This window comes from Tiliqua scincoides, chromosome 2 (genome assembly GCF_035046505.1).
Source record: "Tiliqua scincoides isolate rTilSci1 chromosome 2, rTilSci1.hap2, whole genome shotgun sequence".
Lineage (NCBI taxonomy): Eukaryota > Metazoa > Chordata > Lepidosauria > Squamata > Scincidae > Tiliqua > Tiliqua scincoides.
Window position 1 is genome coordinate 114,541,262 of NC_089822.1, and position 23,434 is coordinate 114,564,695.

The 23,434-nt window shown below is 46.6% G+C and overlaps 1 protein-coding gene across 1 annotated transcript in view; it reads left to right on the top strand.

Moving 5' to 3' along the window:
• The window catches only part of CACNA1F (calcium voltage-gated channel subunit alpha1 F), an 85,298-nt gene that overhangs the window by 40,139 nt on the left and 21,725 nt on the right, over nucleotides 1-23,434 (top strand). The window contains exons 15-29 of the mRNA XM_066616263.1: nucleotides 1,324-1,531; nucleotides 2,961-3,081; nucleotides 4,753-4,846; nucleotides 5,608-5,662; nucleotides 9,044-9,089; nucleotides 11,232-11,382; nucleotides 12,143-12,272; nucleotides 12,438-12,497; nucleotides 13,296-13,402; nucleotides 13,609-13,696; nucleotides 13,909-14,016; nucleotides 15,728-15,780; nucleotides 16,721-16,867; nucleotides 18,828-19,029; nucleotides 20,437-20,595. Coding sequence (XP_066472360.1) covers nucleotides 1,324-1,531; nucleotides 2,961-3,081; nucleotides 4,753-4,846; nucleotides 5,608-5,662; nucleotides 9,044-9,089; nucleotides 11,232-11,382; nucleotides 12,143-12,272; nucleotides 12,438-12,497; nucleotides 13,296-13,402; nucleotides 13,609-13,696; nucleotides 13,909-14,016; nucleotides 15,728-15,780; nucleotides 16,721-16,867; nucleotides 18,828-19,029; nucleotides 20,437-20,595 — 1,729 coding nt within the window. The remainder of the gene's footprint in view (nucleotides 1-1,323; nucleotides 1,532-2,960; nucleotides 3,082-4,752; nucleotides 4,847-5,607; nucleotides 5,663-9,043; nucleotides 9,090-11,231; nucleotides 11,383-12,142; nucleotides 12,273-12,437; nucleotides 12,498-13,295; nucleotides 13,403-13,608; nucleotides 13,697-13,908; nucleotides 14,017-15,727; nucleotides 15,781-16,720; nucleotides 16,868-18,827; nucleotides 19,030-20,436; nucleotides 20,596-23,434) is intronic.

Here is a 23,434-nt window from a genome sequence, read left to right on the forward strand (position 1 = left end):
CATGCCCCTGAGATTTCATTTCTCTGGAGACTCTGAGAAGGAGGCCCAAACCCTTAAGTTTCAGGCTTGTCCCTGGATCCGGCAACTCTTTTGCTCCATACAAAGTCAGTGCCCTTTGTGCAGACATATGCACACAGTTTCTCTGGCTTGTGCTTGAACTAGGTTTCCCTTCCCTGCCACTTACTGGGCACCAGGTGGGTAAGCACCCAGCAGTTCCACCACCCTTCCCAAGGTGGTCTAGCATGCAGTGGTGGCAGATATCCCACCACTGCTGGGAGTGTCCCAGCCTCTGTTGGCTTCTGTAGAGAGGAAGTTTCCAGCTGGACTCCTCGTCCTCTCTTCCCCAATGAAAGACAATGGAGATGTTCCCCGTAGTGGAAGTCCCATTACCACTGGAAGCATATCAGTGGTGTTGGTCTCTGGGAGGGTGAGAGGAGGAAGTGTCCGGCCAGACACTTTCTCTTCCCGCCCCTATAGAGGCCAATGGGATTCTCCAGGTACACTAGAGGGCTCCTGGAAAAATCCAATTGGCTGCCACTGAGTTGTGACAAACTTCATGTTTCCTCAAGAATTTAGAATCCTGTGACTCTAGATTTTCTTAAGGAAACTTCGAAACTGCCATGACTTGCACAGCAGTCAGTGGGCAGGGATCTATCACATGCTCTGGTAGGCTTGCCCCCTAAAGCCGACCTCAGCTCCTGCACTTCTATCCAGGCAGCCTATAAGCCAGATCTTTTTAGCTTAAGTAGCACCTCTGTGAGGGTTTTGAGACCCCATACCCTGAGCAGTCATCCTCAAAGGAAGGAAAGGAGCAGTCCTCTTCTTTATCCTCTTCTTCATCCTCTCCAAATGGGGTTTATGGTCAGCCTGCTTATGTAAACCACCTTGATTCTATGAGAAAGGTGGTATATAAATACTGTACTGTAATAAACAAACCCTAACTTCTGTCTCTCTTTTTAATATGATTTCATGGCAATACGCTTATAAAAAAACTCTAGTTTTGAAAAGGTCCATCTCTGAACTCTTAACAGTAAAAACATCAACTCAATTAGTTAGGCCTTTATAAGTAATGTTAGAGTTTTGGCCCTGCCATCATGAAAATGGTAACTCAAACTCTCCTGAGTACTAGCTTCCTTCTTTCCCTTTTTCTCCTGTGGGATGGACAAGGACTACTGGTCTGATAGCCAGTTGTGTGCTGCCTCTCAGTTGCATCACTTGTCTTCAGAGCACCCCCAAGGAGTAGGCTGCACTTTCTAGATGGTTGGTTTCCACCTGTGAGACAAACTCCTTAACCCTCTCGCTCTTATCTGACTTCTTTTCCAGGCACTGGGCCTCACTGAGCAACCTTGTGGCCTCCTTGCTGAACTCCATGAAGTCCATTGCTTCTTTGCTTCTCTTGCTTTTCCTCTTCATCATCATCTTCTCCTTGCTGGGCATGCAGCTTTTTGGTGGCAAGTTCAACTTTGATGAGACCCAGACCAAGCGCAGCACTTTTGACACTTTCCCCCAGGCTTTGCTCACCGTCTTCCAGGTACATGCAGTGTGGCTGTTGTTCAACAGATGTCCACTTTCATCCCCTTCCCCCAGGTAAAGCAAATAGCCCCACATCGGAGCTAATTGATTCGATGACAACCCAAAAATCAGCATAGAATTCAGAGCCTCTGTGTTGGGCGGCTCAGGACATGGAGGCCTTGCTCCACCAGTCCCGCATCCCTCTCGCCCTGCTCTCTTTCCCCCAGCATTCCTCCCTCTGCCTCCCCCCGCTCTGGAACGTCTCCCCCTCCCCCCATGCATCCACCTACCTCTCCGCTGCCCGGCGATTTACACGACTGCTGAGTGGTAGAGCTCCAGTGCTCCACCAGACGAGCCCAGCGCTGACCAGTGCTGGGCTAGCACCAGCACTCCACAGCACTAGGGCCCACAAACGTGCCTTATGGCATGTTTGCAACAGTGTGTGCTGCTGGTGAGCCAGCACGCACTGAATAGGAATGGGCCCTGAGTGCACTTAAAAAAAAAACACCAAGTGTTGGTGATGTTATGAGATCATCCAGATGGATGAATTAGGACCACCTGGACATCTCATACCATCTCTTTACCAGCAGCCCAATCCTGTCCAGACTTCCCATGTCACAGTATGGTGGTGCCGAAACAGCCACCTCAGTATCCTGCAGGGCCAGCTGGAGGTCTCCTTGAGAGAGGAAAGGAACAGTTGTTCCCTTGTGTCAGGCCCTGGAAGACTCTCTATGGGTCTACTTGAATCTGGACCAGCTTAATGGCTGGTGCAGGAGATCTGTATAGGGCTTTCAGGCATGGGAGGGGGTATGGATCCAGCAGCAGCCTCTGCTGTCACCCCCTTGGTCCTGAACCACCCTCCTCCTACAGTTTTGCCCCTGTGTTGCCTTCCAATGTCCCAGAATGCCTCCCCATTTGCTTTGCAGGATACTCACTGCCGATGGCTCTTCTTGGTCTTCCAACCAGTGCAGAGGCCCAGTGTCTGCCCACACTGGCTTTCCCACTGGCACAGCCTTCTGGCTGCCATGATGTGGTTTACAGTACGTTTACGACTGCCGTCTTCCAGGCAGTATGTGGTACTGGTGCTGACCCAGGCCAGGATTGGGCTACAAGTGGTATATGGAGAAGAATTCAGCCATGAATTCAGTCAATTTCCATAATACTTGTCTGGAATGCTAAGTGGCCCTAGTGTAATGGGGCTGAATTTAAAACAGGACAAGGCCACTGCAAAAGGATGTCTTGGCTACATTTTGACTGAGCCATCACAAAACCACTGATGTGTTAGAAGTGTCCAAAATCAGAAAAATAAGCAAAACATAGGGGGAAATCAAGGATTTTTGCCATTGTGGTGTGGTTCTCAAGAAGTAAGGAATACTGTACTTTAAACTTGCTCTAAGACTGCTTGTGAAACAATCTTAGTTTTGTTGTTGCCATTGTCTATGCTACAGATTCTGACAGGGGAAGACTGGAATGCAGTGATGTATGATGGCATCATGGCCTATGGCGGCCCCTATTTCCCTGGTATGCTGGTCTGTGTTTATTTCATCATCCTCTTCATTTGTGGCAACTGTATCCTTTGGTTGTTCGGTTGACAGTGAACATCACTGGATCTTGAGGCCCAAAGACCTATACTAGGCTGCTAGAGAGCTCAGTACCATAGAGAGTAGCTGTCATGTTGATCCCCCAGATTTAATTCCTTGTCTGAAACAGATGGAAAAGCTTGGTCAGATGATACTTTTTAAAAAAACCATTTTCTGTTCCATGTTGCAAAAAATATTTTGCATTTTTTCTGCAAGTAAAGCAAATTTTTGAACCACCCAGCTTTCCTAGACTTTTGCTGCAATAATTCTTGAGTCAGTTGCACATTGGACAAGCAACAGTTACAGTAATCTCTTAGAGTTTGCATTGTGTCACACACCCGCTCTGCACCTGTTTGTGAGGGTGATTACTTGTGCAATGCAACCCTTTCCCCCCCCCCAGTTTCTCCTGTGTCAGGCAGTAGAAACATCCAGCCCCTCAGTCAGAACTGTGTGGATGTGCCCTTGGTCCAATCAACAACCAACTGAGGGCCCAATCCTGAACAGCGCACACTGGCACTGTTTGCGGGCCCTAGCACTGGGCGAGCGCCAGTGGTAGCCCAGTGCTGGCCAGCACTGGGCTACTGCTGGGCAGCCGCCAGAGCTCCGCCACTTGGTGTTCACGTGGACCACTGAGCAGCAGAGAGGTAAGTGGGAGGAGGCGGGGAGGCAGGGAGGAGGCTTCTGGGGAGGGGGGAGGCAGTTGGTGGGCGGGGAGAAGGCATTCTGGGGAGGGTGGGAGAGGGGAGAGGGTGGGTAGAAGGCGTGCTGGGAAGAGAGAGTGGGGAGGGAGGGAAGCGGGACCGGTACAGCAAAGTGCCAGACACGGAGTCTCTTGATTCACTGCCGACCTTTTAGTTGGCGGTGAATTGATTAGCCCCATTGCGTACCCCGTTTTAGTTGGCGGTGAATTGAGTAGTCCCATTGCGGGGCTACTCACTTTACCTGGGGGCAGCCATTTTCAGTGCCGCTGCAGCCCCGCGTACCAGGCAGCTCAGGATTGGGTTGCCAGGCCCAAATCCTAACCAACTTTCCAGCACTGGCATAAGCTGTGTCAGAGTGACATGAGCTGCATCCTGCAGTTGTGGGGCACTCACGGAGGCCTCCTCAAAGTCAGGGAATGTTTGTTCCCTTACCTCAGAGCTGCATTTACTTATGTTAGTGCTGGAAAGTGGGTTAGGCTTGTGCCTTGTGACTGCAATTCTGTACACACTTAGCTGGGAGTAAGACCCATTGAGCTCAATGGAACTGACTTCTGAGTAGACATGCATAGGATTGTGCTGCCAGGCAATCTGTGGGTTCTTAGTCCTTCTTTTCCCTTGTCCCTGCTGGCACAATCTGTTCTGGTTGCTCCAGGCAATATACTGCAGCCGTGTACTGACAAGCGTAAGCCCCACTTCAATTTCTCACTTTCCTAGCACCTAAAATTAGTAATCAGTCTTCCTATTGCTGCCAAGTAGTTGTATTTAACTGCAAAGGACTCATTTTGAAAAAGTACCTGTACTCCAAGTAGGGTAGCTGGAGAAGGAAGTCTACTTATATAGGTCAGTGTTGGCATGCTTATCCTGAGTGTATTCTGGCTCAGGTTTTGAGGTTCTGGGCAAGGTGGATTCCCTTTGTATTGGTAAACCCAGGTTACTATGTCTTGAGCTTCCAATCCCAGATATCTTGCTGAATGTCTTCTTGGCCATTGCTGTGGATAACCTTGCAGATGGGGACAATATCAATACCTCCAAGGAGGAAGAGCACAAGGAAAAGTGAGAACTGCCCATAATCCGAGAAGGGGAGTGGGATATCATGGATTGTGAATTGATAGGGTGGGAAAGAAAGCCAAGGGTTTGCTTCTGGTCTAGAATGAGGTCTTGTGGAAGGTGGGAATGTTGAACTCCTAAATTCTAGCCCTTGGATGGGGCAGGAGGAGGATGGGATCCAATGATTTTAAAAGAGTGTTGTCATGGGAGATGTTTCTAATGACAGCTGAGAGGTAAATGAAATCTCCCTGTCCAGAGGCTGTTTAACTTTGAAGACTAATGTTATGGGCAAATAATAAAGACAGACACCTTGATGCTCTACTTGTGGACTTCCCCAAGGCACCTGGCTGGCTGCTTTTGGAAACAAAATACTGGACACAGATGGTCCTTGATCTGACTGTTGGTAGTATGGTTCAGAAGCTAAAGTGATGTTTGTGAACTGAGCTCCAGTCTCAGTACCTATTGGACGGGATAGGTAATGTTGAGGAAGTCACTTTCTCTCCACTCCATTTTGTTATCTGTGGTAGGTAGATTGATGACCTACCTCACAAGGCTGGTAAAAGGATGAATGTAGTAAAGGAGGTGGAACAGTTCATATATGAAAAAGGGCTACATTAATTGGCTGTTGAGTGATGATAATATGAACATGATCTAACGTAGGGCAAGTCCCAGGGCTCTTTCAAATTCCAGATGTAATGCAGAACATGTATCATGTTCCTTTTTGTCTTCTGACATTGTCTTCTCTTCTCTACCGGGTTGCAATGCAGAGAGGCACCAACAGATGAGGAACAGAGCAAGGAGAAAGAGGAGAAAGCTGTGAAGGTTATGTTACTCTTGTTACTCTTGCTTTTTGGTTCTGAGTGTCTTTTTTCTGGTTATAGTGGATACTCTCTACGATCCAAAACACAGTAGTTTGCACATGAATGATGTAAGTGTACTTGTTATTTAGTCCATCTCATGAGAAACTTAAGCTTTACATAAAACATTGCAAAATAATGCAGTTACAGCCCAATCCTATCAGTGGCTTTACAGCAGTGGAACACTGGCAATGGGGCATGTTAAGGGAGGAAGGGGTGGACCCAGTGGCAGTTGCACGCACTGGATCTTATACCCAAGTTTCAAAACCTCTTCACCCCTTTTCTCTCCTCAGACAGACACTACCAAAATGTATTTCAAGGAGACCCTGTAGTCTTATGCTGATTTGCCTTCAGATCACTTCCTCCCTACCATGCAGATTTGCCTTTTTGGTATGGCTGCATGCTACAGCATGGTCTAAAAAAAAGCTAACAGCCCAATCCTATTTCCTACCGTCATCACCAATGCATGCCAGAAAGGCAGGTGCTGCATCCTGTGGTGGGGGAGGCCTGCAGGAGGTAAGTAGAAACATTTTGTGACTGCCCAATCACCAATGGGTCTCTTTGGACAGATGCCAGCTGCTTTGGTGGCATATGTCTGAGGAGAGGAAAGGGGTGGGTTTGCAGAGGAAGGGGATAAGATCCTGCATGTACCAGTGCTGCTGGATCCTCCCCCTCCTGCCTCTTCTCCTCCCCTGTTCTGCTCTGGAGAAACAGCACTGGGAGCACTGGGAGAAATAGCACTCTTTCGCCTATGCTGTTTTCTGGATCTAAATTGCTCCCCCAGGCTACTATGAGCCTCTCAGTTGAAGAAATGCAAGTTTAGCCTAGCAACCTGTATTTTTTTTTTTTTTACTGTGGTGGGCTCTGAAGAGAAAATTTAGATTCAGAAAAGGGCATGAGGGAACTGATCTCTTGCATCACATGCATTTCAGCCAAGTAGACCCTGGAGGCTCTGTCAGAGTGCCCTCTTCTGTCGGTTTCCAGTAAGCGCAGGCCTCAGTCGCATGTTCATGTAAGCTGGTGTATTAGCCTGCCCTGGTATTCCAAAGCAGGATGCGGTCATCATGTCAGCATACATGTGCAAACCAGTGGCGTAGCTAATGAACGTGTAGCCCGGTGCAGAGCTCAAAATGATGCTCCGGAAGTGATGTCACAACTGGAAGTGAAATCGCACTCAGGTTTTTTAAAAAGTGCAGATTGGGGGAAAACCTGCCTCCTTGATCTGCCACTTGATCTGCCACCTCCCCCCAGCCAGTGGCATAGCTATGGTATCTGCTACCTGGGATCAAAGAAGATTTTGTAGCCCCCCCATGACAAAATCAAATTTAATTAAGTAAATAAATAAAAAGTGTGCCCCTTATTGATTAGAGACAATGTGCAGGGGTGAAGAGGGACAGTTATTCTCTATATGCTAAATATAAGAGGAACCCCACTTGAAAAAGTGCCTCTTTACCAGTTAGCAGGAGTAACTGTGTTATGATACATGGAAATGAGAGCTGACTCATATTAACACCTTATTGGTTCCACGCTGTGTCACAATAACATCTCATTGGCTGTCAGAACAATCAGTCTCTTAGGTCAGTTTTGAGTTAAAGAAATCCACTTTTTTGTTCCTTAAGGGAGTTGTGTTTTCGTTTTCTGGTTAATTGGTCATAACGTTTGATAGAATAGAGGTATTCTAATGTGGTTTGTTTTATTGCATTCTGCATTAAATTACCTTTTCAATGATATATAACATGATGGTATTATTCGTAATACCAAGATTTTCACAATTTTGGCCACTAGTGTCACGTTCAACTTGTTGCGCCCCTAAAGCTTGTTGCCTGATGCAACTGCGACCCCCTGCACCTCCTTAGCTATGACACTGGTGCAAACATACAGTCATTCTCACCTTTATCCCATTCTGCAAGCTGTATGCCAAAATAATGAATTGCTAATATAGTAACCGCAAAGAAAAGTCACTTCAGGTAGTCTGCGAGCTAGCAGGCTTTTCCAGCAGTAGAACTGAAGCCTATCTTGATATTAAGTCCTGGATCAGAGGAAGTTCATTAAAAGCATGAGGCATTTCCTGGTAGGTGAGAGTAGTAGGGGAATGACTGGCCACTGTTTTGTTTTTTTTCTTTTTCAGCAGAGTGATGTCTAATTTGCATGGCCACTAATGTGATGTTGTGCCCATTCCTTTTTTCTAGGCCAGTTGGGGGGGGCGGGCAGACAGTGGCATGGCAACAGCATGCAGTCAATGTGAAGGGTCTCTGTCTTGCAGTCTTGTGCCCCTAATGGCATCCCCTTACACTCCCCTACATAAATGCCAAGCTAGACATTAAGAGGCAACTTCTATTGTTCTAATCATGTCTAAAGCAGAGACTGGGAATTCTACTATTTGTGTATGTATCGTATTTATTTGAAATATTTATTTACTGCTTTTCCGGTACTCAAAGAGGTGTATAATATAGAAGTATGGTAAAATGTACTGAAGATAAAACATCTGAATAAAAACATTAGAATAGACCCATTAAAACTAGTAAAAAAATTAAAAAGATACAAGAGCAAGTTAAAATATAAAACAGCTGTAAAATAACATAAAAGCAGCAACAGGGCTACTGAGGAGTGTACCTATAAAGAAGTACCTAGAAGGTGCCTCCCCCCCCCCCCTCAAAAGCCTAGCAAAACAAATAAGTTTTTAAACCTTGATAGAAGCCTTGTAATGAAGGGACTGTCCTCAGGTCTTCTGGTAACTGAGTCCAGAAACATGGTGCCACAACAGAAAAGGCCGTACACCTTGCTGTCATCCCTTTGGCTTCAGACGGCAGTGGTATCCTTAGCAGGGCTCTGTTTGATTATCTTAGGGGATGTGCAGGATTATATGCAGGAAGGTGGCCCTTGAGGTATCCCAGTCCTTTGCCGTAAAGGCTTAGGACTCCGGCTAAGAGGAAAAGGGGTTTGGAGCAGACAGAGTTCAGCTCCCTTCACTCACATGCCCCTTCTGATGTCAACATTAGACTCTCCAGTCCTCACCTTAGATGTGAACAGAGCAGACAAATGAACAACAAATGTCTGGTTTGGTCCCCTTCACCTTGGTTCATCGTAAGGCAGAGTCTGTATACAGAAGTCCTTGCAGGAGAAATGGTGTTGCTCTGCATGTTGAGTCTTTCTATACCAGCTGGCAGAAATACAGGTACAGGCCGAAGTGCCTGGTGTGACCTTCTCTGCCCAGCCCTTAACCTGAATGCAAAGCTCATCTGTGCAGTAGATAATATTGTGGTAATATTCTGGAAGCTTTTGAGAATGGTTTCCTCTCTCATTCAAATGCTTCCCATTGGTAACACCCAGTTGTCTTTTTCTTTAGGTGGAATGTGGAGAGGAAGAGATGGAGGAAGGCAGTGAAGACGCAGGTGGGGAAAGGAATTCTGGTTGTGTTTGGGACTGAGAGTTCTGAAGTTCAATACCCTGCTGAAAGCAGGGGGCCATTTTCATTTTCACACACAAGGCTTAGAATTAAAGTACACCTTATTTTAAATGTGTAGTACTACTGCCTCCACATTAAAAAATTTTTTTTATTTTTATTCTTATTCTTTTTTTTTATTTTTGTTGTTGTTAAATAGCAGCAGCAGGAGTAGGATCAGGTTGGGACTGCAGTACCGGGAGGGGTCACCCTCTTCCCCTGCAGCAGTAGTCCTGACAAAAATCCTCCCACCCTGAGCTTCTGTTACGCTGGGAGGGAACTTGCTGTTGGTATCAATGGCCAGATTTCACAGGTGAAAAAAGGGACATTGTTGAGTTCTACCAACACCCTTAGGGATCACTGCCTGAAGTGCAGAGTAATCCTATCTTGCTGTGGAACAGGCAGGCCAGAAGGCCTGCGCTGTATCCAGTGCAAAATTGCAGCCAAGAGTGGAAACTCTTCCCCTTACCCTGGGTAAGCCACCACAACTCCAATGGGACCCCTCAGACTTGCGCCACCTCCTGACCTCCTGCGCCACCTCCTGAGGTGCAAGGCTGAGGAGAACAGAGCAGCTTTGAGCCACTCCATGCTGCTTGGGGAATGGGATTGGGATCCTGCATAACAGCTGGGTTCCAACCTTGCCTCCCACTCCCTGCCCGCACCTGGGACTGCCCTCCCTCCTCCCTAGACCCCTGCGTCAGCCAAACTGGGCCAATGCAACCTTCCCTCCCCAGGTTGGTGCAGAGGCTGGATGCAGCCTCCCTGGGCTGGTGCGTGTGCCTGCGCCTGCCCAGTCGACTCCTGAGGAGGCGCAAATGTGCTTTTGCGACCTTCCTGGGTCGCAGTTAGGATTGTGCCCTTAGTTGGTAACGTGTGCCCCACATAATGGCTTTGTGATCATGCCTGTGCAGCTACACTAATCTAGAATTATATCCATCCCCTCCCAACACACATTCCAAAGTTTAACTTATAGAGACCTGGGAGACAATGAGTGGCCACTCTAGTGCATGCACACATATGGCAACAACATTTTAAAAAGTATCTTCAGAATTGGGAATATTCCTGAAAGATGGAACGTAAGGACAGGAGATAAAACCGCTTGAGCCTTTGCTGTTGTGTCCTATAGTTTGTCTTGTCCTGACTAGCTCCATGCAGTTCACACAGGGCTGTCCTGTGGAAAAAGTTCTAAATCTTTCCCTGGGATCTTGCAAGGTTTCTTGGTAAACCAGGCATCCAAGAAGACCGTGCTATGTTGGCTTTCTGTCCAATGTGCTATGCTGGCTTCATGTCTTCATGGCCCTGCTCCTCTTGCCATTGTACTGTGCCATTGTATCCTAATATATCTTCATCTGTGACTTTTGCTCTTCCTCTCCTCCACCCTCAGCCATCCAAAAGCCTCCTTTAAAGGGTGCCTTTAAAGGTGACTGCCCTTTCTCCCTTGCTGTTTCACTTCCCCTGGACTCCCATTGTCTCCCTCCTTTCCAAATTCTCCTCAAAACTCACCTTTTCCCTGTAGGCTTTGGCATGAGCCCTTGCCTAACTACAGTGGGCCCCATGGATACAGAATCTGCAGATAATTAAATCTGCGGGGGATGGGACAGGACACGGGACACAGCACCTCAGTAACTTAGCTTGAGGCTGCACCTGGCTCTCCAGAGGTCGCTTCCTAGCACCTCAGAACACCTCTTAAATGTGACCAGAAGCCACTTCTGGTCGATTCCAGAAGGTCCTCTGAGGTCCTCCAGCTGTGGCTCCAGATGCTGTGGATGCTCAAATCCACAGATGCCAAGCCTGCGAACAAGGAGGGCCCACTACAGCTAAGCCAAAGTACCTGTAACTGAATCAGATGCATTTCCTTTCTGTTTTCCCTCACCTTTTCCACTCTATCCATTGCCTACTCCTGTGTGTAATTTTAAGTTTCTTCAGTCAAGGACTTATCTTTTTGCTCATGCAGGTTTTGTGCCTTGTAAATTCATAGTACTATAATTAATCAATGAATTAATAATAGAGGCCTTCATCTTGGACATCTGGTGTAATGGGTGCAGCTCTAGTGGACTCCTCTGTTTAAAGCAACACCCTCCCCTGCTTACAGGTGAGGAGGAGGAAGAGGGAGATGGAGACGGAGACGGAGACCAGGTCAGCTTGGCAGAGTCCCACCTAGACAAATTGGAAGAGATCCCCAAGGAGAAGGTGCTGCCAATTCCTGATGGAAGCTCCTTCTTCTGTCTTAGCAAGACGAACCCGTGAGTGCAGAAGGGCCTGAACAAGGGGGGGGGGAGAAAGTAAGATGCCTTCCTTACTGCAGCCTTGTCATAAGTATGCAGGAGTAGTGGGCTGAGATCTGGAACTTAAGGGTGTACCTATACCACTAACTGACATCACCCTTATATATATTTTAAGTGTCTTGTGGTCTCAAAGGGAATCCTGGCAAGTGTAATTTTAGTGAAGGAGCTGAGGCTTCTAGGGCTGCCTTGCAGAATTACAGGGGTGTGTGTGATAATTTATCTAGTATATGACTGTGGTTCATATTTGTCAGTAGTCCTGGTTGTGTTGTGTCCCCAGTTGGGGGACCCAGAGGAATGGGGGCAATTGGAGACACCAGCTGGCTCCTCCTGGCCAGGCTCTTGGAGTTCAGGAAGTCAGTTTGCTCTCTTATTCTGAGCTGGGGTTACCAGGTCCTGAAGTTTTGGGGTTTTAGTCTTCTTCTCAGGGTCTCCAACAGAAGGAGTATAATCTCAGAGGAACAGTACACAGGGGACCCAGCAGTTATCCTCTTGGCTTCAGAGCTCTTTTAAGCGCACAATCCTGTCCATACTTACATGGGAGTAAGACCCACTGACTATAATGGGACTTACTTCTGAGTAAACATGCAGAGCCAGCCAGTAGGTACATCTAGATGCTGCTTCTAACAGGGTCCCTGGTTTAGCCACCCCGCTTCTTCCCTGGCAGCTCTAGTCTGAGCAACAGGCTCACTAAAGTAGTTGCCTTCTTTTCTTCCACCAGGCTTCGTGTTGGGTGCCACAAGCTGATCCATCATCACATCTTCACCAATCTCATCCTTGTCTTCATCATCCTAAGCAGCATCTCACTGGCAGCTGAAGACCCTATCCGGGCACACTCTTTTCGCAACAATGTAAGCCATGTCATATAGGAATGGGATGGGGCAGAATGGAAGAAAAAGGGTTCGTGGCAGGTCTTGAGTCTCACTCCAATCCTCCACACCTTTTTTTCTCTTCTTTCTGCTCTATTTTTTCTTATTTTTTTCCTTTGTTTTACTCTTTTCTCCTCCATTACTCAGATTCTGGGCTACTTTGACTATGCCTTCACTGCCATCTTCACTGTTGAGATCCTGCTCAAGGTACTATGTTCAAGAGGTGTGAGCATGAGGAAGAAGAGAGGGGCCAGCTTGTTAACTGGAAAGATGGGACATGTGTCCCATAGGCCAAGCCTGCAGGGTGGCATTAAACACCCATATGCTGGCTGCCAGTGCAAATGCTCTCATGTCCTGGTGACTATTAGGCCAGGAGGGACGGAGATCAGCAACTCCAGAATAAGCTCAAAGTAATTGTGTTGAGGGGAGGTGGGGGGGGAAGGAAAGAATCAAGGCTGTAAATTTCAGTTTTGTGCTGTCTTGATATTTATTATTGCTGTTACTTAGTATGAGTTTAGTGCTAGGCACTGTATAGAAATGGGGTGAACACAAACTAGATTGTGACCCACTGGTAGACTTCTAGCTAATTCCCTATGGATCATTAAGCACCAGCTGATTGCTGAAATGCTTGCAAAGTATGCTGAACTTTGTGGAGCTTGGTCTGATCCATCAAGGCATTTTTTCGGTTGTTAAACCAGAGTGCATACTCAGGATCACTTCAAGAACTAAGAGCCATGGGATCCAGCCATATTGTAATATTTCCAACAAATCCTTTAAGATTGATCTGCAGTTCTTATGAAATTATGTAACATTCTTGTATTCATCCATGCCAATATCCTGCCTCTTTAATGTAGCTGAAGTGAGAGGGAAAGCAGGTTGGCCAGCTGCAGCACAGGAGGAACTGGTTTCCAAATTCTTGGCTTCCAGCCCCAGTTTTGAGAGAAGAGGGGAGTGTAACCTGGGATTTGGAATACAATGCTTACATAGCATGTCTCTTTCCCTTAGATGACAGCTTATGGTGCCTTCCTGCACAAGGGTTCATTCTGCCGGAACTGGTTCAATCTTTTGGATCTGCTAGTTGTCAGCGTCTCTCTCATCTCCTTTGGCATCCAGTAAGTCTGAATAGGAAGTGAGCAAAAATACCTAGACTGAGACCCTGAAGAAGAAGACAATGAAGGAGAAGAAATGAACCATCAAGCTCAGTCTCACAGGAAAGGACAGTACTGATTTTGTGAGACATCCAAGTTGAAAGAAAGGGACGAGGAGATTGGTGTTTAGCTCAATGCCCCTCATGTCTCCTTTCGTCTTCTCACTTCAGCTCCAGTGCCATCTCTGTGGTGAAGATCTTGAGAGTGCTGAGAGTTCTCCGTCCGCTCCGAGCCATTAACCGGGCCAAAGGGCTCAAGGTGAGGATTTATTCCAAGGGTTGATGGTGACTATAAACCATGGAAGTGGCAGTGAATCCTACTCCTGTATCCCTTCCTTTCCACAACAACTGGGTTGTTGGAGATATGGCAAAGTGGGCCCTTTGTTTTCCCCTTCCCAATTTCCCTCCCCTCCCCCAACAAGCCCTGCAGAGGGCTGGAAGGTTTATCTCACACCCTCTTCTCCCCATCAGCATGTGGTCCAGTGTGTGTTCGTGGCCATCCGCACCATTGGGAACATCATGATAGTCACAACTCTGCTGCAGTTTATGTTTGCTTGCATTGGAGTTCAGCTGTTCAAGGTGAGGAATGCAAAATCCTGCATGTGGGAGGATCAAATTAAGTGACTAAGCAAGGTGTGTGACTCAAGGACACATCAAGAGTGAATGCTTTTTTCCAACTGTTACCCTGCACATGCCCTATCTTGTCTGATCTCAGAAGCTAAGCAGGATCAGACCGCTTTGTGAACTTTTAGTTGAAAAGCGGTATATAAATACTGTTGTTGTTGTTGTTGTTGTTTCGAGACTGAAAGTTGCCAACCATACACCCTAAACTTTCTGAAGCACCACCCCCCTAGCATCCTGATACATACCTCATTCTAGAAACCAGGCAGCTGGTGCATTTGTTTCAGCCACAGGTTTCAACCACAGGCAACAACAAAACTTCACTTTGAAAGGGAAATACAGAAAATAAACAAATATATAACTATAAATTTTACATCAGTAAACTAACCGCACATGAAAAATTATAAATACTTTAAAACAATTTCTATTGAATGGTCTCTGCTACAAGATACTGCGATTTCTTCTTCAGCTGGTTGTTTATGACCTACAGTTGGATTACAGTGAGTCCTCCTTATCTGTGGGCTCTGCATCCGCAGATTTGCATATCCACGGATGCCAAGCCTGCTGCTGGAAAGCCTCAGAAGGCCTCCTGTACACGATCAGAAGGCACTTCTGATTTGGTTGGCAACCTTCAGTCTTGAAAGACTCTGGTATAAGCCTACAGCAGCCGGTATTCCCAGGCGGTCTCCCATCCAAGTACTAACCAGGCCTGACCTTGCTTAGCTTCCGAGATCAGACGAGATCGGGCATGTGCAGGGTAACTGTTCACATGTGGAGGTGTTGTGAGGCGCAGCGAGGCTGCACACCAGCTCCCCATGTCTCAGAACACCTCTGAACGTGACCGGAATTAGCCAGTCCTTCTGGTCATGACCAGGAGGCCTTTTGAGGAGGCCATACCTGACCTCTGGAAGGCTGGGTGCGGCCCCCAGGTAAGAAATTGTGGCACTGTGCACCCTCCCCCGTAGATCTCATTATCTGCATAATTTGTTATCCATGGGGGGTATGGAATTCCTGGAATGGGAATCCTGGAACGAGGGCCCACTGGTTAATCTTACCTAAAGGGGGAATAGCCTCCACACTAGCAGTGCCAGGATTGCTTTTTAGGCAGTGAAGGAAAAAAGAAAGATGGACAGAGAGGGAAGAGTGGGAGAAAGACTGACATAGAAAGAAAGGTGTGAAGAAGGGAAAAAACTGAAGGGGAGCGAGAACTATGGTGAGGGAAGAAGGGTAAATTAATAAAAAAGAAACTAAACTAGATAGGGTCATAGAATAAGTATGCTTAGGCTTGCTTACCCATGTTGTTTCCTTGTTCTTGCCATTGTAACCCAATTATATGAAGTGAAAAATTCCACAAAGTGCTGGTGTCAAGTTGACAAGGGTAAATGTGCCAAAATGTTACAAAGAGAGCTCAATGCAGGGCTGCCGTTTTCTAGCAGCAGTCCTGGGTCAAGTTCAGTGCTAACAAAAAATTATAGAAGTGGATACAATGTAGCAGGTTGGGTCTGGGAAGACTGGAGGCTGTTGCTTTGCTCCACCCTATGAGAGCTGGTCTGTGATGTACACTTTAGCAGGGACATAAGATAGGAGGGTAGGAGCTCTCCAGGGATGGAATACCTCTCTGCCCCAATACTACCTCATTATAGATCTCCTCTCTTGCTCTTGTCCATAGGGCAAATTCTACAGCTGCACAGATGAAGCCAAGCACACCCCAGATGAATGCAAGTAGGTTCAAGGCCTGCCTTGGCAAAGAGACAAATGCAAGCAATGCGGTGCTTTCAGTGAATGACCCCGACCTAAGGTCGCTAGTAGCATTAGCTAAGACTAGACAGCAACAAATCCACATGCCACAAGTCACTCTGTCCTGCTGTGTTCATTTTAGGACCTGCAGCGGACACTGCTGTCTCCAGTTCTACCCTTTCCCTAATTGAAAAGGGACAAAACGCTGTTACATGACAGCAGTAATGTAGTTTGATGCCAATATGTGACTGAACTGAGGTTAGAACCAGGAGCTAGAATTTGGTTTAGGATCTGATAATGAACTGGGGGTTAGGGCTTGCTTGCTGGACAGAATCTGTGGCCTAAACTAGACATTACTTAGGAGACACAGAAATAATTCTTTGATAGTTTTATTTTTACTGAAAAGAAGCCTCTGAGTCTGTTACCCGGAGAAAAAAGGAAGAGAGGTGGTGGTATTTAATCCTTCCCTTCCTGCTATTTTTCTGCTCACATTTGTTCCCCCACCCCTTTCCTTGGCCACAAGCTACTTTCTTTGTTTCTTTTCCCCTTTGAGAAGTAAAGCAATTTTGGGAGGGTGATTCTGAGAGGATAAAATAGTGAGAGCAGAAAGGATTAAACTCCTCCCTGTTGCAATTCCTCAACTGAAACTGATAACTTCTGTGGCTACCTTTAAAAAAAAAAAAAAAAGTCAAGACTCTTGCATAGTGTCTAGTCTGGCTCTAAAGCGAGGGAGCTGAGAGACAAAACAAAGGGCAGCTGGAGGGTTTTGTAGTTAAAATGTTGGGTTTGGGGGCAGGTGGACATGATATCAGAATCAGAGTCTAAGATTGTGACTGACTAAATTCAGCTAACAGCAACAGTGACTGCTGTGATCTACATCTGTCATGTCCCTGCTCCTTCTCTTCTCTCCCCCCCACCACTCCAGGGGCACATTCATTGTTTACAAAGACGGGGATGTGGCTCACCCAATGGTACGCGAACGCATGTGGCTCAACAGCGACTTCAACTTCGATAATGTGTTGTCGGGCATGATGGCCCTCTTCACTGTCTCCACTTTTGAGGGCTGGCCAGCGTGAGTCACTCTGGTGGGGATTGTTCACAGAGGGGTGTGTTTATGTGTGTTTATTCATAATGCGTTGGAAATAAAACTCCTGATGCTTGCCATTCCTGGATTTATAATCCACGCCACCTCTTTCTGCACTTTTTGCACATTCTTGCTTATAGGTGTTACATGAATCGGCTTGCCACCCACAAAATGTTGTGCAGTTATTTTTTTCTGTCCTTTCCACCATACAGAGAGAGAGAGAGAGAGAGAGAGAGAGAGAGAGAGAGAGAGATTCTAAAGGCTAGCAAGGGCATCTATCCACACCTCAGTTTCTCTACCAACCTCTTCTGAGTTCTTACCCCCACTTAAAGAATAAAGAATTGCCATACTGGATAAACATAGTGGTTGACATCAGGTCTGGTGCTATCATTTGGGAGCCATCAGGCAGTTTGGTCCAGGTTCAGAGCCACAAGGATTTCTTTCCCCTTACCATGTTGTGCGGCAGCCACCTCAATGGGGCTACTTAGATCTGCGCCAGCAAAATCACTGGCACAAAGCCAAGCAGCCTGGGCTACATAGGATGGGTGGTTAGGATCTGGCCTTCCCCTAATAATATTATTATTATTATTATTATTATTATTATTATTATTATTATTAATAATAATAATAAACTTTATTTCTATCCCGCCCTTCTCCCTAAAGGGACCCAGGGCAGCTTACAACATATAAAAACAGATTAAAACAATTTCACAAACAGATAAAAACATATTAAAAACACATTAACAGAAACCATAAAAACAGTAGTCAGATAAAAGTCAGAATAAAAAAGAGCATAAAACAGCAGTTCTTAGAGGAATCAGGCCTGTAAAAAAGCAACTAAAAGTTGTATAAAAGAAGTTAAAAAGGCCATGAAGTCAGAAGGCTTGTTTAAACAGCAAGGTCTTCAGGCCTCGCCAAAAAGTCTCAAGAGAGGGAGCCATTCTCAAGTCAAGGGGAAGGGAGTTCCTGAACGTTGGTGCCACTACTGAGAAGGCCCTGTTTCTTGCTGCCTACTGCAAAATGCCCCTGAAACACCCTCTCCCTGCCCTCCCCATACTGGCCTCCCTTTGCCAGTACAAACTCACTGGGTCTGGGGATGTATAGATTGTGGGGAGGTTGGCGCATGTCTTTCTGCCAGCCTCCCTGACTCCTGAGGTGGTCCAAACGTGCTTTATAGAAACACCAGGAAGTCAGCACAAGTCAGCACAAGTCCTTTGAGCCAGCCTAAGTGGTGCTAGGATGGTGCTCTTAATGGGTCTGTGCTGCCATGATCCACATAGTTTAGCATTGCATCCGCACTGGCTAGATTAGGGGTGTCCAAACTTTTTGGCAGGAGGGCCACATCATCTCTCTGACACTGTGTCGGGGCCGGGGCAAAAAAGAGTTAATTTACATTTAAAATTTGAATACATTCACATAAATGAATACATTCGAGATGGAACTTATATGAATGAATGAATGAAGGTCTTGTAATAGCTCAGGGCCTATAAAAGGCCTTGCACAAAGCAATGCCAGCCTTTCCTTTGCTGCCACTGCTGCATCACAGATGTGAAACAGCAAGCAGTGGAGGGAGCCCTCATCCCACAGCTCACACAAGAGGTCGAACAGTCGGCCGTCACACTGAGAGCAGTTGCGTTGGGCCAGTGTGGGCTCCAGCAAGTCTCTGGTGGGCCAGAGCTCATTGGAGACTGGGGACTCTCATGGGGCCGGATTGGTAGCCCTTGAGGGCCACAAGTGGCTCCAGGGCCGGGTTTTGGGCACCTCTGGGCTAGATAGATGCCTCAAGTTGTCTACAGTGGGAATTCACATTCTCTACTGTTAGCCCCCCAGTATTTAGTAGTGTTACTGGAGATTGTACTTTTGACTATGAAAGGATCATCTCTCCTTTTACACCCCACCATGCTTTCTGCACACTGCTACCCTAACTTCACTGTCTTTTCTATGTCAGGCTCCTCTACAAGGCCATTGATGCCAATGCAGAAAACCAGGGTCCCATCTACAACTACCGGGTGGAGATCTCCATCTTCTTCATCGTCTATATCATCATCATTGCCTTCTTCATGATGAATATCTTTGTGGGCTTTGTCATCATCACTTTCCGGGCACAGGGAGAAGAGGAATTCAAGAACTGTGAGCTTGACAAGAATCAGGTATTTGTACCCATTTGTCAGTCATTACAACCAACAACTCTGCTGAAATTTCTCCCACTTTTTTTTTATCAGAACAGAGCAAGTAGAAATATAGCAATTGTGAAGTGGAACAAGAATTAAAAAACAACAGTGTACTCATGTACATCCCCATTGCTTGCACACAGCTTCCATAGGAATATGTACATTACAGGCTTTAATTGGTTTAATCCTTTCCCCCATGCAGTCTTGAGAACTGAAGTTTTTTGAAGGGAGTGAGGGTTTCTGAGAGAGCTCTCTCAATATTCTCACCAAACAATTAATAGGATTCTTTTTTGGAGAAACCTTGAAAAGCGCTCTGTGTGTGTGTGTGTGTGTGTGTGTGTGTGTGTGTGTGTGTGTCCGTGTGTCCGTGTGTGTCCATGCACCCATCCATCTATTACATGGACTACTTAATTAATAGTGAGGGCAAAATCCTTCTTGAATCCAGCACTAGACACCTGCACTTTTCACCTTCCCCATCCACAGTTGCTTGGCTCACTGTTACATACCAAGTAAACTTCTTGCTCTGCAGGGTCCTTACAGTGATAAACCAGTTTTTGTCACATCTTCTACTATAGTGTTCTGTAGTTTTACCTTCCTTCCTGTTGTATTAGTTTTGATCTAGACAAGGCGGTTCAATCCCGTGCAAATTAACCTGCTGTTGGTGCAAGTCTGAGTTGATCTGTGTTGGTGAATCAGGTCCAGGAAGGGAGATATGATATGGTGTGCATTGGTGCTATCAATCCCACCTCCTCCCAGGCCCATTTCACTGACTCTTGCCCCTGTCTCCATCCTCCCGCTACTCTTCTCCTGTGCCGCTCAGCTCGTTTCTCTTTACTGGAGACTACCAAATGGCTGACTGAAATGGCGAGGAACTAAGCAACCCCAAAGTGTATATGAGGACAAGCTAAAGTCCTTTCAGTGTGGGAAGTGAAGTTGAATCATAGGGCTTTATCATTGAGCTAAAATCACTGAGCAGTATAACCTGAAATGCATTCTTAAACTATTTGAGAGAAAGTTTGCTACAAAGGTATCCTTTCTTAATAAACCCCGGGCTCATTAGAAGATCTGTATTGTTTCTTCTTCAGTCCTGCTCTAAGTTCTGGCAGAGCACTAGGTTACTGAGGATAAACTGGACTTGGGGGTTGAGAACCCAGAAGGGAGGGGCAAGAAGGGAGGGGCTTAATGTAGAGAGTTAGACGCTGGCAAGCTAAGGAGCGGTGGTCAACAAATGGATCAGCATCTTGGGGTCCTGGGTAGGGAACTACAAGACCATCACAACCCTAATGGCTACTGTGACTACCTTCTTTGTGGAGTGGTAAAGGGGTGTTTGAAGATTAATGGGAGAACTGAGAGGTTCAGCAGTGGAATCTTTCCTTTTTTCCACAGCGGCAGTGTGTGGAGTATTCCTTGAAGGCCCAGCCATTACAGCGCTACATCCCCAAGAACAAGTATCAGTACAAGTTTTGGTACATAGTCAACTCCACCGGTTTTGAATACATAATGTTTGTACTCATCCTGCTCAACACCATTGCTCTGGCTGTACAGGTAAGTATGATCAGAAAATAGTGAGAGGATTGATGTATGTAGGGCAATGGAAGATTGGTGAAGGAGGGCAGTTAAGACCAAACTAGATCTGTCTGATGGGGCAGCCACATTTCACATATTTGCCCTTTTCATGTCTAAAGCTTGAGGAGGGATGTGGTGAAAATCCTTGATTTTCTCCTGTTTTCCCTTGACTTCCCATACATTTTCCCTGGGGGTTTTTTTTTAATGATAGCTCAGCATCTTAAAAAGGCTGCTGAATCTTCCAGGTGCAGTATCCTTTGTTGTTGTTGACTGGTAAACAAAGAACTTGACTTTGAACCAGTTCATTGGGCCGTGAAGGCCATCTGATTTCCAAAAGTGAGAAATTCAGGAACTCAGGTGAACATTGTTGTCCCCTCAGTATCCAATCCGACAGATGAAATCTGGTCAGTACCCTCATGCTGAAGAAAGTAAAAGTACACACAGCCCTTGATGCATTTGCCCAGGTTCAGCATTGAAAGCATGTGATGCTTTTGTGGGGGCTTGCCTGCCCACCTTGGTGCAAGTGTGGGTGCAGGAACCAGTACCTGAAACAGCATGTGTAAGTAGGTAGGGGGAATACCCTGCTAGCTGCACATCAGGGTTTTAATTTTCATTGCCACTTGGCATTTACTATCTCTGCTGACCTCCTCCCTTTTTCTTTTTTTTAAAGTTGATCAGTGCCTTATTTTTATCCCTTGCCTTTTTCCATCCATTGTTTTGATTTTTTCAGCCTTTCAATAAACTTCTTTCACTTTAATGCAGTGGTTCTTGAACTTTTCCGGCCTGCGGCTCCCCTGATCCTTGTGGCCATTGGCCACAGCTCCCCATTACAACACCTCACCTCAATTACCCCCAAAATGGGGATGAAGGTGTTATACACCAGAAACCAAAAAAAGCTGCCAGCACTCTGATTCTGCAATCCTAACCACACTTACCTGAGAGTAAGCCCCACTGAACAAAATAGGACTTACTTCTGAGTAGACCTGGTTAGGATTGTGCCCTGAGTTTGTTAGCAGCACACCTGGAGGGATTTGGAAAGGGATGGTTTTTCTTTCTTGTAAGGGGGGCAGAAGTGATGAAATTTGACTTTGTTTTGTATGTATCCACTAATTGCAAACCGATGTGAAACTGAGACCCAGAGACTGTACAATCCTAACCTCACTTTCCTGGGAGTAAGTCCCATTGAACACAGTAGGACTTACTTCTGAGTAGACCTAGATAGGATTGTGCCTTTTGTCTTATAATAGCAGCCAACATGGGAAGTACCCCCCCCCCCAAAAGGAGGCAGGAGGAAAAAGGGGGATGGCTGAAAAGGAATGGGTATTTTTATTTTTTAATCAATTTTTGGAGACAAAGCTTGACTGACCAAGAGCGGCTTTTTTTTTCTTTTTTGAAGGGGGAGGAAACAGAGAAAGGTGAAGATCCTTGGTTAAGCTGACACAGACCCCAAGCCTATGTAGTATGTAGGTATACTCAAAAGTAAATCCCATTTGAGTCAATGGGGCTTACTCCCAGGAAAGTTTGGATAGGATTGCAGCCACACAGAGCAAGATTACAACTCACCCCCAAAGTAGATGGGGGCATGCTCACACACACATACACCCCAACATGCAGATGCCACCCCTATTCCCCCCAGGCAAGATGGAGGAATGCAGGCTGTGGCATTTGGGGACCCCCCCCCACTAAGAGCAGGCTGGGCTCCCTCCTTCCCAAGCTGAGGAAAGTGCTGCGTTGCCTGTACTTACTGGTAGAGCTCTCTCTAGGTCAGGCGTCCCTCCCAGTTTGAAGCCTGCCAGGAGCGTGCCCTGTGCTGATGAGATGCAGCACCACTGCTGCTGCCCAGCCAGCCTTCTCTCCCACCTCCCCCCAACATGTTTCACATGACCTCCCCACCTCACACTGCCCCATTCACCTTGTTCACAGCTGCAGAAAAGCAGCTAGTAGGGAGGCAGCACGTGCAGCTGAGCTGAGCAGCTAGCTCTGGCCAACTCTCTCTCCAAGATGCCTCATGAGGCCCCTGGGGGCTAGCTGCACCTCACTAGGGAGCCCCAACACACAGATTGAATACCTCAGCTTTAATGGTTTGCCTGCCCGGCATCAGTTCACTCAGGAGGAAGTGGGTTACCACTTCTCTGAGAATACTCATGTTTTGTCACTGGTTGGTTTCAAGAGGGGAAACCTCTTAAAAAAATGGGGGGCTACCTGTTAATCTGGGAGGGAGGCTGTCTGAAGGCTGTCCTGACTTCCTAGCTTTGGGCAGTGGAAGTGAGCTACCACTTTTCCCAGTTCATTCCCAGTTTATCCAGCAAAAGGGGTGAAGTGGAGAACAAGGGAAAAGGGTGCCATTGCTAACTGCTAGGCGCTGCTCCTGCTTTGCCCTCAGCCTTTCCTTCCAGAGGAGGATTGTGTCTAACTGTTTTTAACAACAAAAGGAACGTGAGGGTGAGGGAAGCTGAATGCTCCCTGCTCTCCTGCCTTAATTCCCCACAGTCCATCCTCTGAAGCACTTTTGTCTCAGCTTAGCTTCAAAACTGAATGTGAGCCAGGCTGGGAGACAACTGCTTTAAGTGAGGTTGCTCAGCTAGGTAAGGTGAAGTGGGGAAGGTTTAGCCCTCCTTACCCACACACTCCTTTTGTTATAAAGATTGCACCCCTCCCTCTTCTCATTCCAAGATGTGAATAGGGTAGGGTGTCCTGTCCTACAGGGCAAGTGAAGGTTCTGAGGAAACTGACACGGCCTCTGTCAGTCAAGATAGGAGGTAGCAAACAGGTCCCAGGCAGGAGCTAAAGGACCTTGGACAGCTCCATGCAGGCAAAG